Here is a 25,976-nt window from a genome sequence, read left to right on the forward strand (position 1 = left end):
AAAGAGGCAGCACAACTGAAGACTGCTGATCTACTGTGCCCTGGAAACAATGATTTAGGTTAATAATCTTCAGGTGGCAATGCCTTCCCCACTGTGGATGCAATCGGATTCTGCAGTATTAATGGCTGCTTTCTTTCTTTGCAGAATGAAGTAGTAGTAGCTGCTGTGAGAAGTTCAGTAAAAGCACGGCTTAGTGGAAGGCTTTTTCTCTACACCTTTTAATTGCCTGACTACTCATTGTGTCTCTTTTCAGCAAGTCACTTAACTTTTGTGAAACTGTAACCACTGAAAACAGAAAACTAACACACATTGTTGGATTGACATGTGAACGGTTTAATTAATGACAGCGGAGATCCACCTCTAAAATTAGTATCACTCTGTTTAAATGTCCACCCTAAAAGTAATAATGAATGGAAATTCTTCTAAAAACTTTTTGTAGCTTTAGACCATTAGCTGTTTCAACTGTTGCATGAAAACTCGCATAACATATACAATCTTATGTTTAAGTACTTATTGCAATTTAGTACATTGGAGAAGAAAGCCCAAACGAATCCTGAAAATGTGGAGTTACACAAAAAAAACAGTTTGGCATGAATGACATACATTTCCCTCAACCTTTCTGCTATTAATTTTAGCCATAGTTTGAAAACAACCAATCCTTCAACCAGTTCTTGAGGGGAGGTGGTTTCATTTCAAGTTAAACCGGACTCCATTACATCTGCCTGAAAACAAGTGGGAATTACACAGAACTGCAAAATAGGCATTTGTTAAATTCAGCAAGACTTAGAAGTTGGCTAGCTATTTTAAGTATTCTTGAGTTTCTACAACTATTTAAATAACACATGCTTTGCATATGAAAGGTTCCTGGTACCTCCAGTTAAGAGGTTCAGGTAGCAAGATCCTTCTGCTGGAAACCCTGGAAAGATGCTGTCAATCATTACAGACAACACTAGGCTAGATGAATAAATAAGTCTGATCTGGAATAATACAGCTTTTGATATTCCCGTTCAATTGCAGTCTCAATTTCCTCTACAGGTAGAATGTTTTTCAGATTCTCTGTGTTGTTTAGGCTAATGATTAATGTACTATCTTTAAAATTCCAAGCCAATGTCTGAATCATTACCTCAAACCATGTTTAATGCAAGTAATAAAAGCTGACGTTCTTGTCTGAGAAGCATTTTACAGTAATTCTGAACTATGTCGTTACTCTACATGTTATCAGGTTACTGGGTAGCTAGCCATACAACAGATGGAAGTTTCTCCCTAACTGCTTTGTTTTTAGTGGAAGTTAGGAATTAAGTTATTTTCTTACACCCCACTATAAAATCCAGAAAAAAGAGTGGGGACTGACTCCAGTCCTCTGCTATAGGTGATGAATGTAATATTAACATTTTTAATGGGGATCAACATGTATAGGCCCAACAGTTGGATGACAGTGGGCATCTGCCTGGCAGACCTGTTCAGAGCTTCAGCACAGATTTGCATCCTGCAGGGGAAACTTTTACATGCATAGTGCTAGTGACTTGAGCAGGGCATCAGTGGCTCTTCTCACCAATGTTTGAATGATGGGGTAGGGTCAAAGGAGATGTTTTCCTTCTGGGCTCCAGCAGCTTAACCATTACAAATACAGTCAAATGTGTTACAGTAAAAGGGACATTCTTTTGAGTTAAAACATCGTCGTCCATGGAAATTAAGCTAACAAGGAGAACTAGCTTACATATACAGGCAACAGTTTCATCTAGTTGGTTGTAACTAAATTGACAAGCAGCGAACTACTTTTAACCTCTATCCCCCTCAACGTGGTAGAGGCACTTTAGTTTCACATCTCTGTGGGAGAAAATGCAGCCTTCAGAAAAGTGGCAAAGGAGGAACATGCTAATAATTTAGAATGCTGTTTAAGCCTTTTCCATTAGGATTCAAGTTGGTTGTTTGATTTTCCAGAGAATTTACAACAGATAACACTACCTATTTCTAAGTAAGGGAAGCACACCATTTACAGACCATTTTTCCTATCTGAAACGATGCCCATGAAGCAATACAAGTGAAACCATTATATCAGAATGCAAGGAATATTTCTGGACTAGACTTTGCATCCCATGAAAAGGGTTTCTTGCATTCATAAAGGTTACACCAAAACAGAACTTCCACAGGAGGCATCAGGTGAAACATAGACTTAATATGCAGATTATGTAGTTCGTAAATGCTTGAGATTTTCTGCTGTAGTGTGCAAAGATTTGCTGGGCTCTCCTCTCCAAATCTGCAGATTTTCGTAGTTCCAGCTACACATCTTTGGCATATATTAAAATCAAGTGACAAAGACAGCTACATTTTTATTAGAAACACAAGGTGACAGTTTAAAGTTCAGTTGTGCAGGAAAAAAACAGCAGAGGCCTGATCATTGGTTAGTCACTGTGCTTCTGCTTGAACCAAGGGGTTCTGTTTTGAAGTCACTTTTAAATTCCACTTTCCCACTTGCTGGCTGAGTTCTTTTCAGCAAAGCAGGAATCTAGGCGGGAAAACAACAGCATAATGAGAGGTGGGAAACCCATTAAGTGGTCAGCACAAAGCAATGCTGAAATCTACTAAAGGAACACTGGTTAGGCTATTGAAGCCTTCCCAATCTTAGTGCCCTCCAGATGTATCGAACAACTTCCACAATCCCCAGCTCTGCTGGCTGGGAAAGATTAGAGTTGTAGTCCACACTTGGAGGGTTCCAGGTTGGGCAAGGCTGGGCTATTTTATTAACTACATTTATGCAGAATGAACTGGTTAATTACCTATATTTATCTTCTTTTACTTAGTATAAAGCAAGCTATGTAAATCAGAACAGGACTTAAAGAGAAGAGGAAGCTGAGCAACCAACAGTAGTCTTGTAATGGAATGGGGGCAAGTCAAACTAAGGCAGAGATGGAAAGCTTAGTCTGTTCCTCAGACTAAAATCATGTACATCTGAAATATACTATCAAGACCAGTTCCATAAAAATTATGGTGTTGTTGCATATCCATAATTTATAAATCACTAAGCCATCTGCAATTACTGTTAAGAGGGACATCATTTAAGCCTACAGGAAGAGTCCCTTCGTATCTCAGCCAGACTAAAATTGCTGGGAGGGAAAGAAATTGAATTTTCAAGGCTGAAATTACTAAACTTCCCTTAACAGAAGAGACAGGCCCAGTCTAAGCAAGACAAGGACTCCTCCTGGCTGATTATATTTTGAGAATTTTGTCTGCTACCAGAAGAAAGTGCAATCTCAGAAGGCAGATTACCCAATCCCCATTAGGGAGGGAGGTATATTGAAGTTTATGGAGCAGCAACAGATAGGCCACATTGCTCCACTCTGTCTTACTGCACATATAAGAAGGCACTCATCACCAACTTGCTTCCAATAATTCAGGAAGTCCTAAAATGATACCAGCCAGCCAATGGAATTCAGAAACCCAAATGAAGTTTGTCGATTAACTTCATCCAGAATTTAAGCTAAGCTTGGAGCAGAGAACCAGGTATGCAGAAGAACCCGGCAAGAATTGTAGATGCTCCAGCAAGACACATTTAAGAGAGAGGGGAATACTCACTCTTGAATACAAGGCATCCACATGGGTGGGGCCTCACCACTCAACAGATACTGAGTGGTAGGGACTCTGCACCTAATCTTGCATTGAGGCAGGCAACTTCCTTCCTTTGTTCTTAAGCGATGCATTTGACCACAACCAAAGCACTGGTTTCAACTCAAGAGCAATTGCCACTGGCCCTTGAACTTAACAAGGAGGGTAAAGTCAACTTGAGGCAACTTTTGTGTGTTTAAAAGCAAAGTGGGTTGCTATTCTGGCAGCCTGGGCCACTAGCAAGAGAAAAGGCATTTAAAAGATGACATACTTTACAGATGCTCCCCAATGAGACACACATAATGAAGCTGCTGCATCTCAGTGGCTTGCCGTGGACAGCATGCAATAAATGTGTTCTTATGGCCACACTCTCTCCTTATTTATTTCAGGTGTTTTCTTAGCATTGTTTGCATTCTTATGCCTCAGGTTGACATACAAAGGTGCACAGGAAAGATTCTGAGAAGCAGGATGGATACGAAGCAGGCGGGGGCTCAATGTTAATTTTAGCCAGGTCAAACTCACTGGTGGTGGGACTGAAGGTTCTAGATGTCGTCCAAGGAATGAAAGTAGACGCCGCCAAATTAGTCCACTGCCCAGGAACATAATTCCTGTAACCAGCCAAAACATTCTGCGGTCCTAGCCAGGTAAGGAGACATAATTAATTATTCAGACCTTTTCTTCAAAGCTATCCCCTAACTTCAAAGCTCTGATCACATCCCTATTTTCATCTCTTTGAAAAGCACCATATTCCTCAAGATGACCCTTCTTCAACTGAAGGGCAACTGGGAAGACACTTTAAAGCACTAAGAACTAAATTTACTAGCTGACCTGTTACCAAGGGAATGGGCAGGGTCTCCTGACACACTTTTGAATCGCCCCTTTCTCGCCACTGGGGTTCCCAATATATATATTTCCTTTGGTTTCCCTTCTTTTCTCCCATTCCCTTTGCTGGAGCTCCCAGCCTAGCTAGAGATCTGTTCTGAATAATGAAGAGGAAAAAGGGAGATGAAAAGCTGCTTTCTTCAGAAACCCACCCACCCATGTGTTGGACTCAAGGCACGTTTTCCGATCTCGGTTAGCATGGATTTGGCCAAGGCCAAAGTTGAAACAATAGCTTTTGCTGCAGGAAGACATCTCTAGAACAAATAATACAGCTGATGTAATTCATACACACAGATGTGTTTGCTCTCTTTAGTTATAACAAGGCTTTTTTAGAGCTGTGCCTCACCTCTTCAAATGATGATTCCAAGTTCATGCCAAAAGCTACTCCTATCAATCCAAAGAGTGACAGTGAAAAAGTACCCATGGTCAGCTGCAAGTTCAGTCTCATCATCACATTACGGTGGCTAAAGAGGATAAATATTTAACCATGTCAAAGTGAAAAGTTACTTGTCAGTTTACACCTGTTTCAAAGATCAGAGCATCTTTGGAGAGTACCTACCCCTCTCCTTACCTAGAATTCACAGATATGATTGAAAATCCAGATTAGAACAGGATTTTGTTTAAATTTACCAGTGGTCCTAAAAGACACATTTTAACACAGCAGCTACTACCATTCATTTAATGGTGTAGTCCAGCTTTCCTCAACTGGTGGCCTCCAGATGTTTTGGGCTACAACTCCCAAGGCTGTTTAGTCACTCCAGACTCCTGTGGCACTCCAGATGTTGTTAGACTCCAGTTTCCATCAGCCCCACATCTAAAGGGCCACATGTTCTCCAGCTCTGCTCCAGGGCAACAAACCCTTGAGACTACCTCTGAAGAATCGTCAGGCTGTATTAGGGTGCTATGTCTTGATTTACCAAGCTGTAATTTGTTCAGATTGTTTCCCAGTAGCTTAACCAACAAGATACAATAGAGCAGCTTGCTAGAGGCCACCTAGATTAGGACAGACTTCTCTTTAAACAAACTGTACTTTAATTATCACATTACACAAGATAACAACTTACAAGCCTAATAAAAAAATAAAAGTGAAACATGTTTTAATTTGCTACTTGTTTAAGACAGTATTTAGGACAGGAAGACCCATGACCTACACATAGGCTTAATTAGTTCCTGAAGTTTGAAATCAATCTTCCCCTCTGCCTCCCTAGCAGAGATGCAGTTTACATTATTTATTTATTTCATTTCTATACTGCCCAATAGCCGAAGCTCTCTGTGCGGTCATTACAGTGTGGACATTGTAGGATAGATTAACTGAAGGCATCTGAGGCTCTACTTTTGCAGAAAAATGCCTATTTGGAAACAACCTCTTTGGTTCCAAGGGAAAGCGTGGTACATTGTTGAACCTATGCAGAGTTTTGGGAGGCTTGTTCCAGCAAGCCTTCCAAACTGGGTTACTTTGCAGAAGACTGGAGTTAGCTGGTAGGGAAATGCCAGTGTTAAGAAACAATTATTAGGAGGTATGTGATGCTATAGCCTCTATCAATGGAGCCAAGTTCATATAAGCAAAAATGTAAGAGCAGGCTATCCTTAATCTAGACAAACTAATACAATTTACTAATGCTGTACAACAACTTGCATATGGAGTGAGTCAGCCCATGGTTTGTTTTAACGGGACAGCCCCTGCAGATAAATTAAGCCAGGGTGGGCTGTTGTGTCATACAAACTAAGTCAATTCCAAAATGAGATGTGGAGAAACATCTGCTTTTTGGACCAAAGGGGGCATTTGCTTTTGTTTTGAGAACTGGGTGTTGCATCTGGACAGAGCAGCTTCTGCTCTGCAAAGGTCACAATCTCTGCCACTGGATTCCTTTAGTAAGTACTGACACAGTAACAGTAAAAGTTTATGGATTTAATTAGGGTTTTGCATTCAATTAGCTTCTAAAATGTATACAAGTCAAACTAATTTACTGTTACCTTGCAACAATACTTACAAAAGGAGTAGAGGATCAGAAAACGTTGGGGAGTGTAAGGCAGGAGCATTATGGCACTTTTGGTATTCAGCTCTTCTTCAGTTAAGACCATTTTCTGACTTCCTGATACAGCATTCTCTCTGAAATAACTTCCCCCTAGAGGAGAAAAAGAGTCTTTACACTACATTTGTATACAAAGCTAGCATGATTTGCACTTAACTGCAGTTTAAAACAAGATTGCTTTCATTGTTGACAGAGGGTTACCAATGCACAAGGAAAGGAATACTGCTTTTTCCCAGATTACTAGTTCATCAAGCTCAAACCTAGGGGGTTACAATCCACTTATGTTCAATGAATTTCAATGAAATATGTGAAGTTATTCTGATTAATGTGCATTGTCACATTGATTTCAGCACTGATAATGGAATGCCTGGATAGCATAGAATGCAATTTATTGTAATAAATCCTTTTACAGGAATAAAATGCAATTCATTCATTCCAACTGCATAGAGCTCCATAAACAGAAACAATACTGAACCTAAGTTTCAAGTGCTTTCCAGAAGTTTTAGAAAATAGTATGTTAAATGTAGCCAACCTGTCTAAGTTGATAAAGATGATGCTTTCAGAATCATCAATCAATACTCGAAGTTCACGAGTTTCATTAATAAGATCTTCTGCCTGCCTGTAGTAATTCTCCAACAGCAGCTCCATCTCCTCTGCATGGTCAATTCCAGAGAGACTCTCCTCACTGTGAGCAATAGTAACTTTTACTCTAATTAAAGTGCCAGCAAACAAAAAAAACACACTACAAGATGCATGCATTCAAGTGGAATCCTAGACCAATGTTACCCCCCAGCAATCCAATTCCCATTCTTGGCACCTGCACAGCAAACAGAGCAATGTAACACTATGTCTGTATACATAGAGAGAGCAAGTATGGGGAACCTCTGGTCTGTGGGCCAGATATGGCCCACCAGCCTCTTTTCCAGCCCCTGTCCCCTCATTGGCTGAAAATTTATTATAAAAAGAAACGAAGTTATTCATGAGCTCATTTTAAAGCCTTGGCCTCCCTTGTCTAAGTACTATTTGAACTGTAAGGAGCAATGATTATCTCACTCAAATGGATTAAAAGGCATAACATGACCCCCACCCCCAAGTCAAAGACTGGCACCTTTGCACTTTCCACTGCTGTTAGGAGAGGACACTTCTCTGCATGGTGTCCCTCCTAAAGTTTTTCCTTTGAGGACCATAAAGCACATTATAGACCTATGTTGCCCTGCTCTCCCTTTTCCATTAATTTGCATCGCACATGGACAAACTTTGCGTTCAGATCCATCATTTAATCTTTGTTATACTTGCAGATACTTTCCCCATTTATTCAGAGCGCACTGCTGTGACAGTCCTTGAGAACCTGTGCCAAGATAAGGATCAGAGATTGTCCCTGAATGCTGAGAGACTCCAGGGACCTTCCTTCTAATATGCTGGAGGCTGTGGCTGGGAAGTCAGGCTGTTAGTAATCTCTGTGTTTTTAATTTGACTGGTACCTTAGACCTGATACACCCAGGGTTCTGGGCTAGGTAAAACCAGCCATGCCTGCAGGATAGGGAAAGCTTTAACTGGTCAGGCTTCATCCCCAGAGGATGGGTCTTTCTGCCTGCCTGCGAAAAGCACAAAGAGAGGCAAACTCATACCTGAAAGTGAATTAATTACCCAACACATTTCTACATGTCCTGCTTGGGGGTGGTAGTTACACATTCTCCTGTTTCAAAAGGTTCTTTCTTAAGAGTTCTAATTTGTACAGGACATATATCATGTAACTACCACCCCTGAGGTAGACGTTTTCTCAAAATATTTTGTTAGGCAGGGTATTCAGACTAATTTCTCTTCAGGCATTAATTTCAACTCCCTTGGTTTTTTGGCTATTTTTATTGTTGCCTTCCTTTCCTATTTTGTTTTCCTCTGCCTGCCTAGGACCAACCTCTCCCATCTTGTATGGGTTTCTCAAGAGTACTCTTTCTTGCCAGTTCATTTCTGGTGTGGGCCCATCACCGAAGTCTTGAGAGACTAATGTGGGAAATACCAGTACCCCAACTTTCAGGGCACTCAGAAACACAACCCACAACATACCACAGCAGAAAGTTTAATGAAAATTCATTTTCAGCTACCAATGGAAGATTTGAGGACCCTTCTCCCCACAATGAAATTATGAAGAGTACTTAATAAATTAGAAAGAGATTTCACTTGTATAGTAGATCACCACCACTGTCAAACATTTCGTCTCTGATGACACTAGCACATTCAACAGCCAGATTAGCTTTCACTTAAGAACATAAGAGCCATGCTGGATCAGACCAAGGGTCCATGTAGTCCAGCATTCTGTTCACACAGTGGCCAACCAGCTGTCAACCAAGAAACCACAAGTAGGATATGAGTGCAACAGCACCCTCCTGCCCATGTTCCCCAGCAACTGGTGTACATAGGCTCACTGCCTCTGATACTGGAGGTGGCACACAGCCCTCACACCTAATTGATAGACTTCCTCTCCAGGAATTTGTCTAACCTTTTAAAGCCATCCAAGTTGGTGGCCATCACTACATCTTGAGGTAGCGAGTTCCATAGTTTAAATATGCGCTGTGTGAAGTACTTCCTTTTATCTGTCCTGAATCTCCCACCAATCAGCTTCATCGGATGACGTCAGGTTCTACTATTATGTGAGAGGGAGAAAAATGTCTCCCTATCCACATTCTCTACACCATGCATAATTTTGTACAGCTCTGCCATGTCTCCCTTACCCTCCTTTTTTCCAAGCTAAGCAATCCCAGCCATTGTAACCTTCTCCCATAGGGGAGATGCTCCAGCCCCTTGATCACTTTAGTTGCCCTTTTCTGTACTTCTTCCAGCTCTACAATATCTTTGTTTAGGTGTGACCAGAACTGTACACTTATGGCAGGAAAGAAATGCCGGAGTAGAGAGTAGAGCAGAGCACTTGCTCTTTCTCAGCTACAGAATGACCATGACCTGGTTCACATGACACGACAGTCCACTGTGGCTTAATTTACCCGTGGGGTTGTTGTGTCGTGCTGGGCACAACCCTTAATAACCCATGGCTTGTTTTAGGGTTATCTGAGGGTTGTCTAACCCTCAAACAACCCCTGCTGTCTGGGTTTGCAAGCCATGGCAAGCTGGGTACCCAGGGTAAATTAAGCAGGCCCCATGTGTCTGCTATGGAGAAATCTAGCAGTCTCCTAACTAACTTGCTTATGCCAGATGTACTTATTTTATAAACCTGATGAAGGATTATTTTTCAGAACATCTCTGTATTTCAAACTGTCTTTCCCTTCCCAATCTCACAATTATCTATGTGGGATACAGACTGTAACAAGACTAGTTCTGTTTGAAACATACCACATGGAAGAATTCTACTAGAATTACGTCATGGTGAAAGGGACCCAAGCTAAAGTGCATTTCTCAGCCTCCGTATTTTGTGAAAGTTGCAATCTCCTTCAGACAACTTAGTTCTACTCATCGCTTGCTAGGTGGTTAACTGAAATAGTTGCCACACACCCTGCAGGACAAGACCGCCATCCAAGCTGCCGATAAAATAGCATTCCAAATACTTTTTTGGCTTGAGATCAGCATTGCTTTTGTTAGAATGGCTCTGCTACGTGACAACATTAGTCTTCCACTGCACAAGATCCTTTGGAAAATTAAACAGCTTACACAAATGTAGGCAATGCTGCTTCCCCTGCATAATTTTGTGAAATTTGGACTGTTAAGAATAAGCTCCCTGAATCTTCCCAATATAAGCATGCCAACATACTTACAATACTTGTGGGTCTGTCCATTTAGTTAGACACAGCTCTTCTATTACTTCTTCCTCATCTAGGATTTCCAGTATTGTCTCTTTGAAAACTTTAAGATCTGTTTCTAATTCTGACAAACTAAGAAAAGCAGAGCAGGAATAAAAAACAACATCAACACACAAAATACAACACATTTTACAGTTGGTGCTTCACTGGAGACTTGTTTGTACGTTTTAGTTTGCTTTGTTAGACTGCGTGCTTTATCAAAGAGCAGGGAGTGAGTGCAGTCACTCTTGAAACCTCTCTCTAGTTGAGCAGCAATGACTGGATCAGACAACACGATAACCCACGTTTCAACAACCGATGTTTCAACCCATACTCACCCTTGAGTGTGCGTTATCATGTTGTCTGAACCTAGCCAACATGTGTCTCCAGTGCTTGAGAGGGATGCCCGAATATCCATGAAGTTTTACAGGTGTCCATGTATTTTAACATGGACCCCTGTAAAATGGCTATCTAGGCATAATTAAAAGTGCTGATTCTAACCATTAAGGCTCTATACAGCTTGGGTCATTGGTATCTGAAAGAACACCTTTTCCCATACGAACCTGCCCAATTGTTAAAATCAGCACGAGGTGGTAATCAGGGAGATGGCCTTTTCACTGGAGGCCCTTTGCTTATGGAAGCACCTACATTGGTATCATTGAGGCACCAGGTTACAACTGTTCTCTTCACCACAGCTTTTAATAATGGCCATTATATGATATTCTGCAACTTAATTTTTGCATTTTATGACACTAGCTGTTTTAGTTGTTTTATGATTGAATTAGGGTTTAAGTGTTATTATGTAAACCAAAAATTCATTACAAATAATATAATAACATAAAGAAATAAGGGCAATATACAAGTACTTATTTCATTTGATTGCATTAGATGTTTAGTATTCTTGGGGCATAATCCTATTGGGTTGATCGTAAGCCAACTCTAATTAATTATGGTTACGTATTAAAGTGGATGGTATTTCTACTATACAAAGGACTTAGGATAGACTATGTAAAGTTTCACTTGATTTCAGGTAGCATTTTTTTTGTCACCTTCTTAACCATCACATGAAGGAGTAATTTCCAGTGGGGTAACTGTGTCAGACGGTGGTTACAGCAAAAAGGAGATTACAGTTCCCCTTTTACAAGTGGGGCAACTGGAGTTGAGCAAGCCCATTTTGTATTTGGGACTTGAACCTATAGTGCCTATGTCCCAGGCCATTACTTTAGACAATGTGCCATAGTGCAAGGTTCAACTATTCCATAGCTTAAAATTCTTAAGAAATGTATAACTAGGAAATTTAAAAAAAAAAGGGGGGGGAGGCTTTCTTACCTCTTTCCATTTTGCAATAAGATATGGACTTTGCTCCTATCCACAGACAAAAGCTTAGGATCCACTAAAGCATCCAGTGTCTCAAGAATCTGAGGCTGCAGATTGTTAAGTCTCCCGTGTAGGTAGCTGATCTAGATAACAACATGATCCTTCATAAGAATTAAAACAACCCTTTTAGAATGTTGTGGGTCACTGAACCCTCTTGCTGAACAAAGCAGGCAACGGTCACATGCTCCTGAAGCTGATGAACATTCCCCAGGAAATTGGTAATCCAGATATGCATATATCAAGTGTAAATATCAACATAATTAAAGGGAGCATGATGCAAGTCAGCTTGAACACCTATTTCTGTTTCTGTTATTTAATAAAATTGACTAGCTCCATCCCTGACTGTGGAGGTTTGGTCTTTGGTGGGATGTGGACAAGTAATTTGTGATATTTGGAGATTTTGATCATCGTTTGGTGGGTGCCCTGGGAGCCCAAATATTCAACAGGAGGGAAGCGAGAACTCCTCCTCATGATAGTAACAGATTGCAGCAGATCAATATTTCTTTCTTTCTTTCACCTCTGCCAGAGTTTAAAGCAACCCACTGGTTGCTGCTGGGTAGGGTGGGAGGAGAGGAGGGTCTGTGCTTGGCCTGCTTATATGCAGACCATGTTCCCATTCAATTTGTTTTCTTAAGGCCACAATTATATGAGCTCTATGTGCACGCTACGTATATCTGCATTAGACACGCTTCAGACACACACTAGGATTTTAATTTTGTTTTGCTGGTCTAAATCAGCCTCATGCCTTTTTTTTCACCTTCCCTGCAGAGATTTCCTTCTTCTGCTTGTGCTACTCTTTATTCTAATGTAGCAAGTGTCAGGAAATCAGCCAAGAAACACAGTCTTAGTCAGGAAACAAAGTTAGTCCTCTGTATCCTCTTTGTGAAAGTGTCATTTAAAAATTGGGAGGGACACAGAAGCCCTTAAAGCTTCAGGGCCAAGGAACTTGTCTTGCCTTTAAGATGGGTGGTGGTGGGCAGCTTAGGTCCAGGGCAGGCAGAAGAGAGATCAGGATCTACTGGTAGGCCTCTGGGTGGTTTAACAATAGTGATAACAAAATGCCTTCCCCCCTCCTAAATTAGGTTGCTGAGATCAAGAAAACCTGGGTGGAAACAGTAGAAGATTTGTGTGTTCTAGTACTGAAAATGAATTCCTGGGCTGAGTAGGTGCTCAGAGGCACCTTGTTCCCAAATGCTAGGTCCGCCTTCCTGAGTCCCTATTTTGTACCTGGCTCTGGTTGATGGAACTCGAAGTTCAAGTGAAGAACAAAGTAGATCCTGCAAGCCTAGTCTTGCACCCCTGGCTTAGCATGCTTAGGACTTTCAAGAACAGCCCGCTATGGCTACTCCTTCTCCTAGGTTATCTTTTGGGTAAGTGGGAAGGATTGGGAACCTAAAAGCAGATGCTTGTGCTGCTAGGCTGATTATTTCTCAGGGATGACTAGGTCATTCAACTGGGCTGTGACTGCTTTAATACAACTGCTTCCATTTGTTTAACTACAATTCTAGTTTCTACCTGTTTCCCCTCAGCACATGATCATCACAAACTATTACTCTCAGTACAGCAAAAGCATGCTTACCCAGTACTGAAGTATTGCTTCAATAGCTCTGAATTCAAAAGGTAAAGAATATGTAACAAGTTGACCTTCTCCAGCTAGCTGAGATGCCAGTTCTTGGATCAGCCAACTTTCCAAGTTTAAATTGCGATAGTCTAGGATTAGAAGATACTCCGGCGTTACCACAGCCTTCAAAAACTGGAAGAAGCAGAAAATCAAGTTAGCCAGTGTTTCATGAGTGCTCACTGCTATTTACAGCTTTCTTAGCTGTGGCACCAATTCTGTGGAACACCCCTCACCCCCGCCTCAGAAGCCCTAAACCCATCCTTCAGCTTGTTCTGTCATCAGGTTAAAACCTAGCTTTTTAGGCACTGACAGGGCAATCCTATACATGTCTATTAGAAGTAACCCTGACTGAGTTCAGTGGGACTTACTCCCAAACTGAACTCCATGGGACTTACTTCTCAGTAAACGTGCATAGGATAGCACTGTCAACGCAGCAAAGTGTGTGTTTTATTTGTCTTGCAGCCAGTCAAGTGAATTCATAACTTGATTTTTAGTTTGGATTATGTTTCCTTCTAGTTTTATTCCACCAGTTCTTTAACAAATAATAAACGTGTGCATGTGTGCATGAGAGAGAAATATTTAATATAAGATTGCAAGAGACGGTCACCTGAAAAGGTTAATTAAAACACTGAAACTGCCCCATTTGCCTGGCATTTTATCCATTAGTTCAGACATTAATTTATGAAACAATGTATTTTAAAGGAAAATCTTCTGTGGAAAAATAGAAACATTACCATAAAAATTTGCAATACGAAAAGTTTTCTGTCCCACGCTAAGCCATCCCCGAAGCTGAACTCACACAAATAAAAGCAAATAAATAAAATTACAAATAATTTTTCAGCTGCATTGACTGCCAGTCCATTTCCGGGCTTGATTCAAAGTGCTAGTATTAACATTTAAAGCCCTTAACGGCTTGGGGCCAGGTTATCTGAAGGATCGCCTCCTCCCATATGTGTCTGCCCAGACCTTAAGATCATCCTCAGCAGCCCTTCTCTGTGTGCCCCTGCCAAAGGAAGTGAGGTGGGTGGTTACTAAGAGGAGGGCTTTTTCTGCTGTGGCACCCTGGCTGTGGAATGAGCTCCCTAGTGAGGTTTGCCTGGCACCTACATTGTATTCCTTTCAGTGCCAGGTGAAGGCCTTTTTATTTTCCCAGGTATTTTAGCATTTTAGCTTTCTAGACTTTTAGCTTTGCTGTTTTAAATCTGTATTTTAAACTCCTGCACTGCTGCTAGGTTTTATTGTGGTTGTATTGCTGTAGTGTGGTTTTAATGTTCTATATATTTTAAATTGTTTTATTGTGTGTCATTTGGTTTTAATTTTTGTGAACCGCCCAGAGAGCTTTGGCTATTGGGCAGTATAGAAATAAAATAAATAAAAATAAATAAATAAAATAAACAAATTCCTCTTGTAACAAATTTATGCAAGTTAGGGCATAATCCTACGCACATTTAGACAGAGAAAAGGCCTACAACTTCCAACTGGAGCCAGTTGGTGTCGTGGCAAGAGTGTTGGACTAGGAGCTGGGAGATCCGGGTTCTAGTCCCCATTCGGCCATGGAAGCTCACTGGGTGACTTTGGGCCAGTCACATGCTGTCAGCCCAGCCCACCTCACAGGGTTGTTGTTGCGAGGATAATATGGAGAGGAGGAGGATAATGTAAGCTGCCATGGGTTCCTTGCAAGAGGAAAAAAGGCGGGGTATAAATGCAATCAATCAATCAATGTGCATAGGATCGCACTCTTAAATGCCTCCAGCTGGTACAATGCTACTCTGTATCAGTATAGTGTAAGTGCTGCTTCATACACAGCTATTTTCCTACATGGAAGTAATATACTTGTGGGAAAAGCAATGTGTAGTAAGTATCATATGTAACAAACACATGCATGTAACAGAGACTCCCACTTACCTCCATTCTTATGATAATCCTATTGTTCCTGGGTGATATGCTTACTTGATGCTGAAATCGAAGATCTCGTGCTTGAAGACTTAGTTCCTGGTATAGTTCTGTTTTCTTTCTTTCTGCCAAAAAGAGGTTTTTAAATGATGTGAAATGAACATAGACCGCACTGGATATGCAGACCAATTCTCAAACTCATCACTCCAACCAACACAAGACCCAGAAAAAGGAATGGCCCTAGGTTATGGTCTGAGGGTGCACGATGCAGATGCCTTGCTGGAGCTAAGCAGGGTGGAATCTTGTCAGTGCCTGGATGGGAGGCTTTCAAGGAATCCTGTATAATACTGTCTTGAGTTCCATGATGGTAGAAACATGGGACAGAAATGTCCTATATATATCTATTTATATATTTGTAGATTAGCACCCAGCAACTACATTGTAAAAAATGGTGCTGCAGCATCAGTATAAAGGCACCACCATGTCCGTAGAACATGTCCGTAGAACTTCACCTTTTTGTTGAGTTCAAAAGTAACAATAGCTTAGAGTTCTACCTACCATAAGAGCTAACATTGCCGTCTTTATCAAATTTCATCTAAAAAGTAGAAAAGAAAGATGGTATTGGGCTTTTGTTTTTAGAAGACAACGCTGCATTCTAAAAAGCCTTGAAGAATATACTGAGGTAGTTATATCACTTAGCTTTCTGTGCTATTTCTAGAGGTACCATTTGAGCTCCATGTGATTAAATATCCAGTTTAATTAATATCTTAGTTATAGTATCTCAAGATATATGTAGTATTTTTACTCCATGGGACAAATTAATTCTAAAATACTCAGAAAATTTGAAGTCGTTCAGAGATGAGGAATAATGATCAAATATTTTACTTCTAAAACCTACAACTTCTGTCAAATACACTATCTTCAACTATGGATGAGGAGAGGCACATATGAACAATATTTATTTTATGAACTAAAAACAGTTAACACAACAAATGTACAAGTAGAACAGTTAATAAAACAACAGCAAAACATGCAAACAGCCCAATCCTAAACAAAAATTTTATTGTTTTAAATTGTTTTATGGTGGGTTGTACATCGCCCAGAGTGGCTGGGTGACCAGTCAGATGGGCGATTAATAAATTTAATAAATAAAATAAAATAAACTGTGGGTTATGTGGCAATGGTGTTAATAAACCATTGCTATCCAAATTGCCTTCTCTGTGACAGTCCTTTCAGTGCAATCCTATACATGTTTATGCAGAAATAAGTCCCACTATACTCAGTGAGGTTTACTTCCTAGTAAGTGTGTTTAGGATTGCAGCCCCAATCTATCAAGCTCTTTCCTCTTCTCTCCAATGATATTGTTTATACAATATATAGGATGAATTGTTTTATCTTTCTCACTTTTATTTTTACAAATTGCTGTTTTACTTATTTTATCATTGTATTCTCTTATCTTTGTACACTGTCCTTTGTACACTGTCCAAAAGAATCCACTTTTGGGGGTGAAGGGCAGTATAGAACATTTATAAATAAATATAAAATAAATAAATAATAGTGGTTATACAATTTCTCCTCTTTTTCTCTCTTCTTATTCTTCCAGAGGTCCCTCCTCAGCATCTTCTTCCTTCAGCTTTTCCTTCCCCTCTCTTCCTAACCAATTTCTCACCCACTCCCTCTTTCCCAGCCTTCTATGCCAGGCTGGCATCAAGGGTAGGCATAGTCAGGCACCTGCCAATGGCCCACACCTCAGCAGGGGCCCACTGACAAGAGCTCCCTGGAGTTGTTCATCCTCTTCACCGTTGGAATCTGCTTGCTTACCTGCCTCTCACTCTGGCCCAGACAACAATGGTGGTGTTCATGAGGAGGAGCAGCAGATGCCACTGCCTGCTTGCTCACTGTCAAGCAAGCAAGTGGTAGCAGTGATGAAAAAGAGGAGGAGGGCCAACAGCAGCTGGTGACAGTGGCGGTGAGAAGGTAGATTCACTGAGGCATCTTGCCCAAGGGCCCTCCAAAAACTGAAGCCGGCACTGCTTCCATATTCCTCCTCTTACTCTTCCAGTAGGATGAGTAAGGACTTACCACTGAAAACACTGGGGCCACGCTGGCTAAAGTGGCTTGAGACACCTCTGTAGTCAAGCATCGGGAAATATTGCCTAAATGACAATAAAAAGAAGTTGTAATGGTTGTAAATACTGTTTATTTGCAGATATGACGTATCAATAAGGATGTGAGAGTTTATTCAGTAACCAGTGCCATAGAAAAACACCGTAAACCACAGCTATCTATTCATTTTTGCCACAATTAACAATGTGCATAATATTTGCAAGTCCTCCATTGATGAATAATTTTATAGTTCTTGATGCCAAACTAGACCTAAATAAACTATACTGGCTATTTCCAGCCTTTGCCTCAAGGGAGCAGGGCGGGACAGGAAACACTTGCATAAATTACTGTCCCTCTCCTCCAAATTATTTTATTTTATAACTCGCTCGCAATCCATATGATTTGCTGAGCCAGGATGGGGCAAGCCAACTACTTACAGCAGTGCAACAACAGCTGCAAACCTTGAGGTAAAGTTAGAGCTGAGGGAGGGGAGGGTTAACAGCTAAGGGCACAATCCTATGGGATCTGCCCTGGGTACTAGAAAGCCTCTGAACTCAGGAGACTTATGAGTCTCCTATGCAGAGCGGGAGGCGCATCACTCCCTAAACAAAGCAGGGCTCCCACAACTATTTTAATGGTGTTTTTTTTTTTAAGGAGTTGGGAGATCTAGTAACTGATTTTCTGCATTGTGTGAGGACATCTGAAAACTCAGCCTATAAAAGAGAGCTTTGGCTATTATTGGGAGGTATAGAAATGAAATAAAAAAATAAAAACACTTGTATGTTAGGATACAAAAAACCATTATACCAACTATCTCAAATCACAAAGTTAAGTTGGAGTTGCCAGGATGTCAGTTCAGCATTAGGGAGCAATATTCAACGGTAGAAGTTAGTTCTGATGATATCCCAGCATCAACTTTTCTAAGTGAGCAGTGCAATGTGGAGGCAAAAACAAACATGGTGTAAGCCACAGCACTTAGGCTACAGTGTTATATACACTTACCTAGGAGGTAGTCCTATTGAATTAAATGAGGCTTCTGAGTCGGTGTGTGTAGGATTGCACTGTTACCCATGTAAGTGTTCCACGTGCGCCTGACATTTAAATATATTCCCTGTGTTCACCAGTCCATTAAATCATCACAGCAGCTGCACACCTACCTGGGATCAGCGTCATTATAAATCAGAAGCATACTGCAACAGCAAGTGTGACAGTTACATTATGTATTCAAGAAAGGCAAAAAAAAAAGCACAGTTACCTTGCAATTCTATACATAGTTACTTAGAAGTAAGCTCTACTGAACAGAGCAGGACTTGCTTCTGAGTAAGCACGCATAAGATCGAACCACTTGTGCAGTGTAAAGACGCAGGCCATTCCCACACTGGGCAACTGCAGAGAGGTGCGTAAAGACTTCTGCTGGACCAGCACCATGCGCGCATTCCCTTGGGAGTAAGTCTCACTGAAAGCAGTGGGGCTTCCTTCTGAAGAAACGTAGATAGAAGCGCGCTGCGAAGCCTGAACATCCCTAGCCGAGGCCAGGAATGGCAGAAGACTCGCGTCCGCGCAAGACCCGAGCAGCGCACGACTTACTTGCGCCAAGCAAGCTCGGCCCGCCCAGTCTCTGCAGCCGGCATTTCCTGGGCGCGCAGGCCGCCGCAGCCGCTGTCCCGCCGGCCGCAGCACCCAGGAAGCGGCATGAGCGCCCTCCTTGGAGCAGGCGGTGTTGGTGACGGCTGCAGCCGGCCCCCGTGCCAAATACGCACAGTATGCCGGGCCGCAGCCGCTGCCTCCACATCCGCGCGCACTCCATCGCGAGCAGAGCCCTGCCGGGGGAAGCCCGAGCGCGGCGCACTTCCAAGGGGCACAGGAGCTCCGCTTCCGGCGGCGACGCACGCGGGAGGGGCGGAGCTGCGGTCAGGCTTCTGCTCTCAAGGCCAAGGCTTGCCGCGATAGTGCGCTGCTGACGCGGAGCTCGCCGGCAGGGCCGAGGCACGCGGCGGAAAGGCGGAGCGTGGGCGCTTATGACCCCAGGATGAGGGCGGGAGGGAGCCTTCCGTCACGGTCAGGCGAAAGATGCTGCTGCTGCAGTCAAGGCTGACGGATGTTTTCAAAAACAGCCAGAATCGTGTGGTACTTTAAAGGCCAACAAATTCGTCGTCATCGCATAAACTTTCCTGGGCGAAAGACTCAGCTGTTTCAGTTTGTGTTGCAGCAAAACAGCAATCTCTCTGGGAGATACTCTGGAAGTGTTCTCTGTAATTCTGTACTTAGTTCTTAGCTTTCTTCTTAGTTTCGTATTAGAGGGAGTGATGATAGTGAAACCAGTAAATGCTGATATTTCAGATTTACAGCACAATTTTTTTCATGTTTCCCCAAAGCCTTTACTGCAGCCCCCCACTGGTGCCTTGACCACTCTGACAAGTCTCCCCCCCCACACACACACCTCCCTGCCAATTTCCCCACTACCTCTACTCTCTTTCCAAGAGATCCTCATAGACCTGGTTCACACAATGACAATCCTGAGTATAGGTTGTTGTTAAATTGTGGGTTGGTGTTGAATTGTGGGTTGTTATGTGCGAACCATGAACTATGATTTAATGATGGGTTTTTAACCACGAACTATTCAGAGCTCAAAACCAGCAACAAACCATGGGTTCTCTTTATGGTTTTTTTGTGGTTCACATGTAATGACAACCACAGTTCAACAGCAGCCCATGATTCAATGACAACGCATACTCAACCCATATTCTGGGTTGTTACGTACGAACCAGGCCATAGAGAGCGTTCTTTTCCACTGCTGAAGTGAGGAAACCAAATCAATTCACTCCCTGCTTTGATTTCTTTTTCAAGGGACACAACATTCTGTGGTTCCTGGAGGCCACTGTGTATGAACAGCCCTCATTGGGCCATTTTGCAGTTGCTATTGTTTTGCCCACTTTGGTTTAAAAAAAAACTACTTTGTACTTCTGCATACCCTGAGTTCACTTGAGCATGATGATACCTCCCTTTTGTTTACCAATAGTCCTTTTGGCTCCAGTCTGGTCAGCGCTCAACCACTTTAGTTTGCTATTAGAGGCAGTGATACTGAAACCAGTAAACCCTGCTGAAATTTCAGGTTTACAGCCCAATCCTATGCATGTTCACTCAGAAGGAAGTCCTAATGTGTTCAGCAGTACTTACTCTCTAATAAGTGTTGTGATTGCAGCTTTAATGCATAACAGACTTCCCCCTCCATTTTAGTGTGCAATTCAAAATTCTCTTCAGGTCAACCAGCGTTTGACTTAGTGTTGTGTGCTTGCAGCAGGTGGCAGTATATGAAATAATAAGACTATGTTTGAGACTTTTGGATGTCAAGGATACAACCCCAAACAAAAGACATCAATAGGCTGAGCAGAAAAGCACTACTACTTGCTGCTGCTTCCAGGCCCTGATCCTGCAAATATTCTGGCGCCTATTACTTTTTGCCTATTACTTTTTGCCTATTACGCCTATTACTTTTGAGCATACAGTTGTGTTAAACCAGTAGGACTGAAGATTAAGTATTATCTTGTTTTTATCTAAATGATAAAAAATGCAGGTTTCTGCATTGTGCCTGTATTTTTCCCCATCATGTGTAACAGCAGCATGGAAGGTTAGGCTGGTGTGGGGGAAGGGGCTAAGCACCTTGTCCTCCACTGTTACTGCCTGGATCGAAATCAAAACCACCTATGGCTGCTTTACAATAGAAGAAAACTTTGGGAGATCCGTTATGGGTCTTCTGAATATGTTTAGGTCCTGACATGTACCCACTTGCTGGGAAAACAGGCACAGAATTAATATATATCATGTAGTTATTAAGGTATAGGAAACCTGTCAGAGCCAAGTAGTAACTTGAATATCATGTATCAAACGGTGAAAGAAACGTTAAGAGAGCTCCTGATATTGCTTGGAGCTGATGACTCACTTTCATGTTCCCTTTGACTTCTGATCTACCACTTGGACATATAAACACATCAGAGGCTGAAATGAGCTCAGGGGTTGTTAGCATGACTGATTATGTGAAGAAATTGTATTAAAGTTGAAACTATGACTATAAAGATAAAATATAGCCAGCAAATGTTATATTGGGTTGCCAGCTGACATAAAAAATGTCCATGCCAAGATGATCAATCATCTTGATGTGAAGAAATGGTCAGGTTAAGGTTTTCACAGTATGCAGGTGTTTATTATTATTTACTGTCGTCTACGAAGCAAGCATAGCTGTTCTGGCCTCAACACATGCTAGGCTGTGTATGTATCCAGCCAGCTAAACTCGCATCTAGTCCACACTTTCATGTAAATCAATCTTGAACTTTATTGCTAACACAGCTTGAACAGCCAACAATTAGTAAATGCAGGGGATCAAATACTTAGAAGAAGCATTTACGTAGAAGAAGGATAAATTCTACAGGATAAATTGAAGCAGATTAACTGAGCTAAAAGATATGGGATAGATGAGAATTTAGCTGACTGGACAGACACACAGCCCAACCCGTGTTAAGTTCAGAACAGTGAAAAGACAATCCAGGGCCAGGCTTTCCAACCTGCAACTCAAAATGGTAGAGAATGAAGCCAGAGGGAGATTTTTCCTGAGGGAATCTGGTAAGAAATCTGGTAAGAACAGGGATAGAAATTCTATCTAGGAACAACCAATGAATGCACAATAATGGATAGTGGACAGTATCCAATGGGGCATTGTGCCCCAACTGATTCTCTTCTGCGAGACCCACAACTTGTGCAACAGAGATTTAGTGCTTCTGGGAGCAACCAGAAACAAGTGGAAATGCTCATTTCTGATACAGGGATGGTCAGTGGAGCTTGCATACGGGAGCGCCACCTACCTGTACTGAACCAGAAACAAGTGTTTCTGCTCATTTCAGGCCTTCCTATAGGGAGCATTAAATGTCCATTGTGCAAGTGGTGGGTCCCAGGAGTGGTCGCTTTCGCAATAGCCCTGTTGGATACTGCCCAGTAAGTCCTGATCAGCTGTTGATTAATCTATAGAGAGGAAATTAAAGCAGTTTTAAATGCAATGACTTGGGGGCATTACAACAAGTAAAGCAATAGCCATTTGGGGAGCAGAACAATAACTACAGTGGCAGATTGAAATGTTGACAGCTCTAATGTTATGAAGCATTTCAATGGCATTACAGAATGTTCCTGAAATAAAACATAATACAGATATGTTATGTAACTATGATATAACACAATTATGTAATAATATAGTAAGAGTCATATAATAAAGCATATTAAGTGGTCAAGATGAGATTGGTTGCTATTATTCTCATGTAATAGATTGGGAACTAAACCCAGAAAATAATTATTTGGCCATCATTGAATGGGGATTGAACTAAAGAATTCTAGCTCATACTAGAAATAAGTATTGGAGGGAGCAATCCTATGGCCACTAGACACTGCCTAGAGGGCCATAGGAGTTTTTCGATTTCTGGGAACCGAAGTTGGAACCAAGGCTTCAAACCTGGTTCCCAGACACTGTGCTCCCCTCCCCCTCGTAGCTGGTATGTTTCTCTCCATGCCAGCTACGTCTCTGCACTCAGAAATGGAGTGCAGAGATGGGAAAAAGGGTGGTCCTGGAGTGGGGAAGGGAGGAGACCACAGAACCTGCTTTACACAGCTTCCTAAGTTCCACGTGGCATCCTTCCCTCCCCCTCCCCCTCCCCCTCCCCAAAGCTGCAGCTAGACAGTAAAAATTGCCTGTCTAGCCAAATATGCAGGATAGCCAGAGCGTGGAAGAGAGTGCATTGCATACTTGGCAGCCTCCAACTTCAGGGGCTGCTGACTATCTCAATAGAATTGTGCCCTTAGATATACCCTTTAATTTATTCTGGAAAAAAGACCATCAAGTTTGATGGCTGAGAGAGGGGTAGGGATGGAGAGTTCTAGTCTTTTCCCCAAAACTGTTCCCTTATTTCTCACCCCTCATTTCCCACTATCCCATCCATCACTGAAGCCATCGCTTCAGACTAAGCAGCAAGGGGCTGGGGCAGGTCTGCTTTTCCAAAACTGCCCTGGCCTCTGATGATCTCTCATACCAAACCATAGAACCAAACTACTTTACCTTATAGAATTCAGTAGGAACCATTAAGAACTGAGCCAGCCACCTATCTGTATTGCTGTGCCCTGTGTGTTTTTTGTTTTGGTCACGCATGCTTCCAGACAGAGGGGTCCTAGCGTTAATAGTCAGAAGGCCTATTTCGTCATTGTTTTCTTCATGGATGTTCTGTGGTAAGAAAAAGATGGAAGAAGCAGTGGGAGAACATGGGAGGATTACAACTGGCGGACGAGGTCATCTAGACCATTCCATAAAATTATATGACTGAGGCAGGGGGATGATGCAATAAAAGCCTCAACTGGAAGTACCTAGGCTATTGGAAGAGTGGGGTGGGAATAAGCTTTGTTTTAGATCACAGCTGGAGAATGGAAATGTCTGGTCCTCCAGATGTTGTTGGACTACAACTCCCATAATCTCTCACCACTGGCTATGCTGGCTATGGTTGATGGGAGTTGTATTCCAACAACATCTGGAGGGCCACATGTTCCCCACCCATTTTAGATAGATGAAACTCTTTCACCATCTTCCCAAAGTGGAAGGTCTGTGTATATGGATTAACTTGCATGTTAGCAAATCATTGTCTCAAGTTAGGTTAATTGTTTTCAGTATTATTGGGTAGAGAGAAGGGGGTGTTGTTTCCTCTCTTCTTTCAATGTAAGGTAATTTTATTTCTGTGGCAAAGGCTGTTGCTTTTCACAATGATCTTCTTCTCAAATATATCTCAGGAGATTGGCCTTCACTTAAAAATAAAACAACAACCTGTTGGTAATTAACAGAGTTAGTTCAGGGGTGTGGCTAAATGCCAACTTCTTTTGTATTTAACAACAAAAAGAAAGCTGCTTTGGCTTTAAAGTGTTAATTGCCTTGGAATTTAATGTTTGGACAGGGAGTTTTATGAGCCCCTGAAATAGCTGTGGCACAGGTTTGAAAATGTACAACTGCCATGAGTATTTCATTTGTTCCAATTAGCACTAGTGAGTTGGAGCACCCCATAATGAGTAATTCAAACTGTCATTGAAGACAGTCCAATTATTCTAGAATTATTGCAGAGCACAAACCAAATGCCATTGTTTTGTTTGTTCTTAGGCACACAGTGTTGATTGCTGTAATTCTAATTTAAATCATGACTGGACATTCTATTTCACAGAAGGCACTTATACCCTTCTATTGAAAGCTTTTAATTAACACCTTCTATCAGTAATGTTTGTTTAATTGCATTATTATGTGTAATATCCGATTTGCCATGAATGGGGGACAATATATCAAGTTCTTCCATATGCAGTGAAATGTAATTATTTTGCCAAAGTTTACTTCAAAACTGAATTTGGCTCATTTACATTCCAGCTGTCTCCCATAAGGCATTGGGAAAATGACCTATACAGTCAGTATAGTCCACCACAATCTTGTCAAAAACAGTCACTGTTCTACAATTGTTTAAACATCACTGCTCAGGTTACTGAGAAGTTCTCGCTGACGGCACACTGCATGCAGAAGTTGTTGTTGTTCAGTCGTTAAGTCGTGTCCGACTCTTGGTGACCCCATGGACCATAGCACGCCAGGCCTTCCTGTCCTCTGCTCTCTCCCGGAGTGTGCTCAAGTTCATATTCATTGCATCGGTGATGCTATCTAGTCATCTCATCCTCTGCCGTCCCCTTCTCCTTTTGCCTTCAATTTTTCCCCAGCATCAGGGTCTTCTCCAGTGACTTTTCTCTTCGCATTTGGTGGCCAAAATATTTGAGCTTCAGTATCTGTCCTTCCAATGAGCACTCAGGGTTGATTTCCTTTAGGATGGACTGATTTGACCTCCTTGCAGTCCAGGGGACTCGTAAGAGTCTTCTCCAGCACCACAGTTCAAACGCATCAGTTCTTCGGCGCTCAGCCTTCCTTATAGTCCAGCTCTCACAGCCATACATTACTACTGGGAAAACCATAGCTTTGATTATACGGACCTTTGTTGGCAAGGTGATGTCTCTGCTTCTTACTATGCTGTCTAGGTTTGCCATAGCTTTCCTCCCAAGGAGCAAGAGTCTTTTAATGTCATGGCTACAGTCACTGTCTGCGGTGATCTTGGAGCCCAAGAAAGTACAATCTGTCACTGCTTCCATTTCTTCCCCTTCTATATGCCAGGAAGTGATGGGGCCAGATGCCATGATCTTCGTTTTTTTAATGTTGTGTTTCAGACCAGCTTTTGCACTCTCCACTTTTACCCCCAACAAGAGGCTCTTTAGATCTTCGCTTTCTGCCATTAGGGTGGTATGGTCTGCGTATCTGAGGTTGTTGATAATTCTCCCGGCAATCTTAATTCCAACCTGTGATTCATCCAACCCGGCGTTTGTCATGATGTACTCTGCATATAAGTTAAATAACCAACTAACCAGTGCTAACCAGCACTGGTTAGGCCTCATCTGGAGTACTGTGTCCAGTTCTGGGCACCACACTTTAAGAAGGATGCAGACAAACTGGAGAGGGTTCAGAGGAGGGCAACAAAGATGATCAGGGGACTGGAAACAAAGCCCTATGAAGAGACTGAAAGAACTGGGCATGTTTAGCCTTGAGAAGAGAAGACTGAGGGGAGATATGATAGCACT

General features: G+C 42.0%; 2 protein-coding genes across 7 annotated transcripts in view; one reads left to right on the top strand and one right to left on the bottom strand.

The window, feature by feature from the left end:
- GPLD1 (glycosylphosphatidylinositol specific phospholipase D1) overlaps nt 1-1,193 on the top strand; it is a 56,996-nt gene extending 55,803 nt beyond the window's left edge. For all 5 annotated transcript variants that reach the window (XM_084850121.1, XM_084850122.1, XM_084850120.1 and 2 more), the window contains one exon: nt 145-1,193. In XM_084850121.1, the coding sequence (XP_084706247.1) occupies nt 145-222 (78 nt within the window). In that variant the 3' untranslated portion in view covers nt 223-1,193. The remainder of the gene's footprint in view (nt 1-144) is intronic.
- On the bottom strand, nt 314-19,297 carry MRS2 (magnesium transporter MRS2). Of its 2 annotated transcripts, XM_084850124.1 has the most exons (11): nt 18,888-19,297; nt 17,277-17,350; nt 15,753-15,789; nt 15,207-15,319; nt 13,260-13,433; nt 11,633-11,763; nt 10,280-10,396; nt 7,051-7,203; nt 4,832-4,949; nt 4,126-4,239; nt 314-2,506 (listed from the first exon to the last, which is right to left on the bottom strand). In XM_084850124.1, exons 1-11 carry the CDS (start codon nt 19,105-19,107, stop codon nt 2,396-2,398), a joined length of 1,362 nt encoding a protein of 453 aa, XP_084706250.1. In that variant the 5' UTR covers nt 19,108-19,297; the 3' UTR covers nt 314-2,395. The 2 variants fall into 2 exon arrangements, with proteins under 2 accessions (XP_084706250.1, XP_084706251.1); XM_084850125.1 differs by lacking the exon at nt 314-2,506 and having other exon boundaries at nt 3,872-4,239; nt 18,888-19,268.
- Between the last annotated feature and the right edge of the window lie 6,679 nt (nt 19,298-25,976).

Source organism: Heloderma suspectum, chromosome 4 (genome assembly GCF_057233095.1).
Source record: "Heloderma suspectum isolate Gila_16-S chromosome 4, 16-S_ref, whole genome shotgun sequence".
In the NCBI taxonomy this organism is placed as follows: domain Eukaryota; kingdom Metazoa; phylum Chordata; class Lepidosauria; order Squamata; family Helodermatidae; genus Heloderma; species Heloderma suspectum.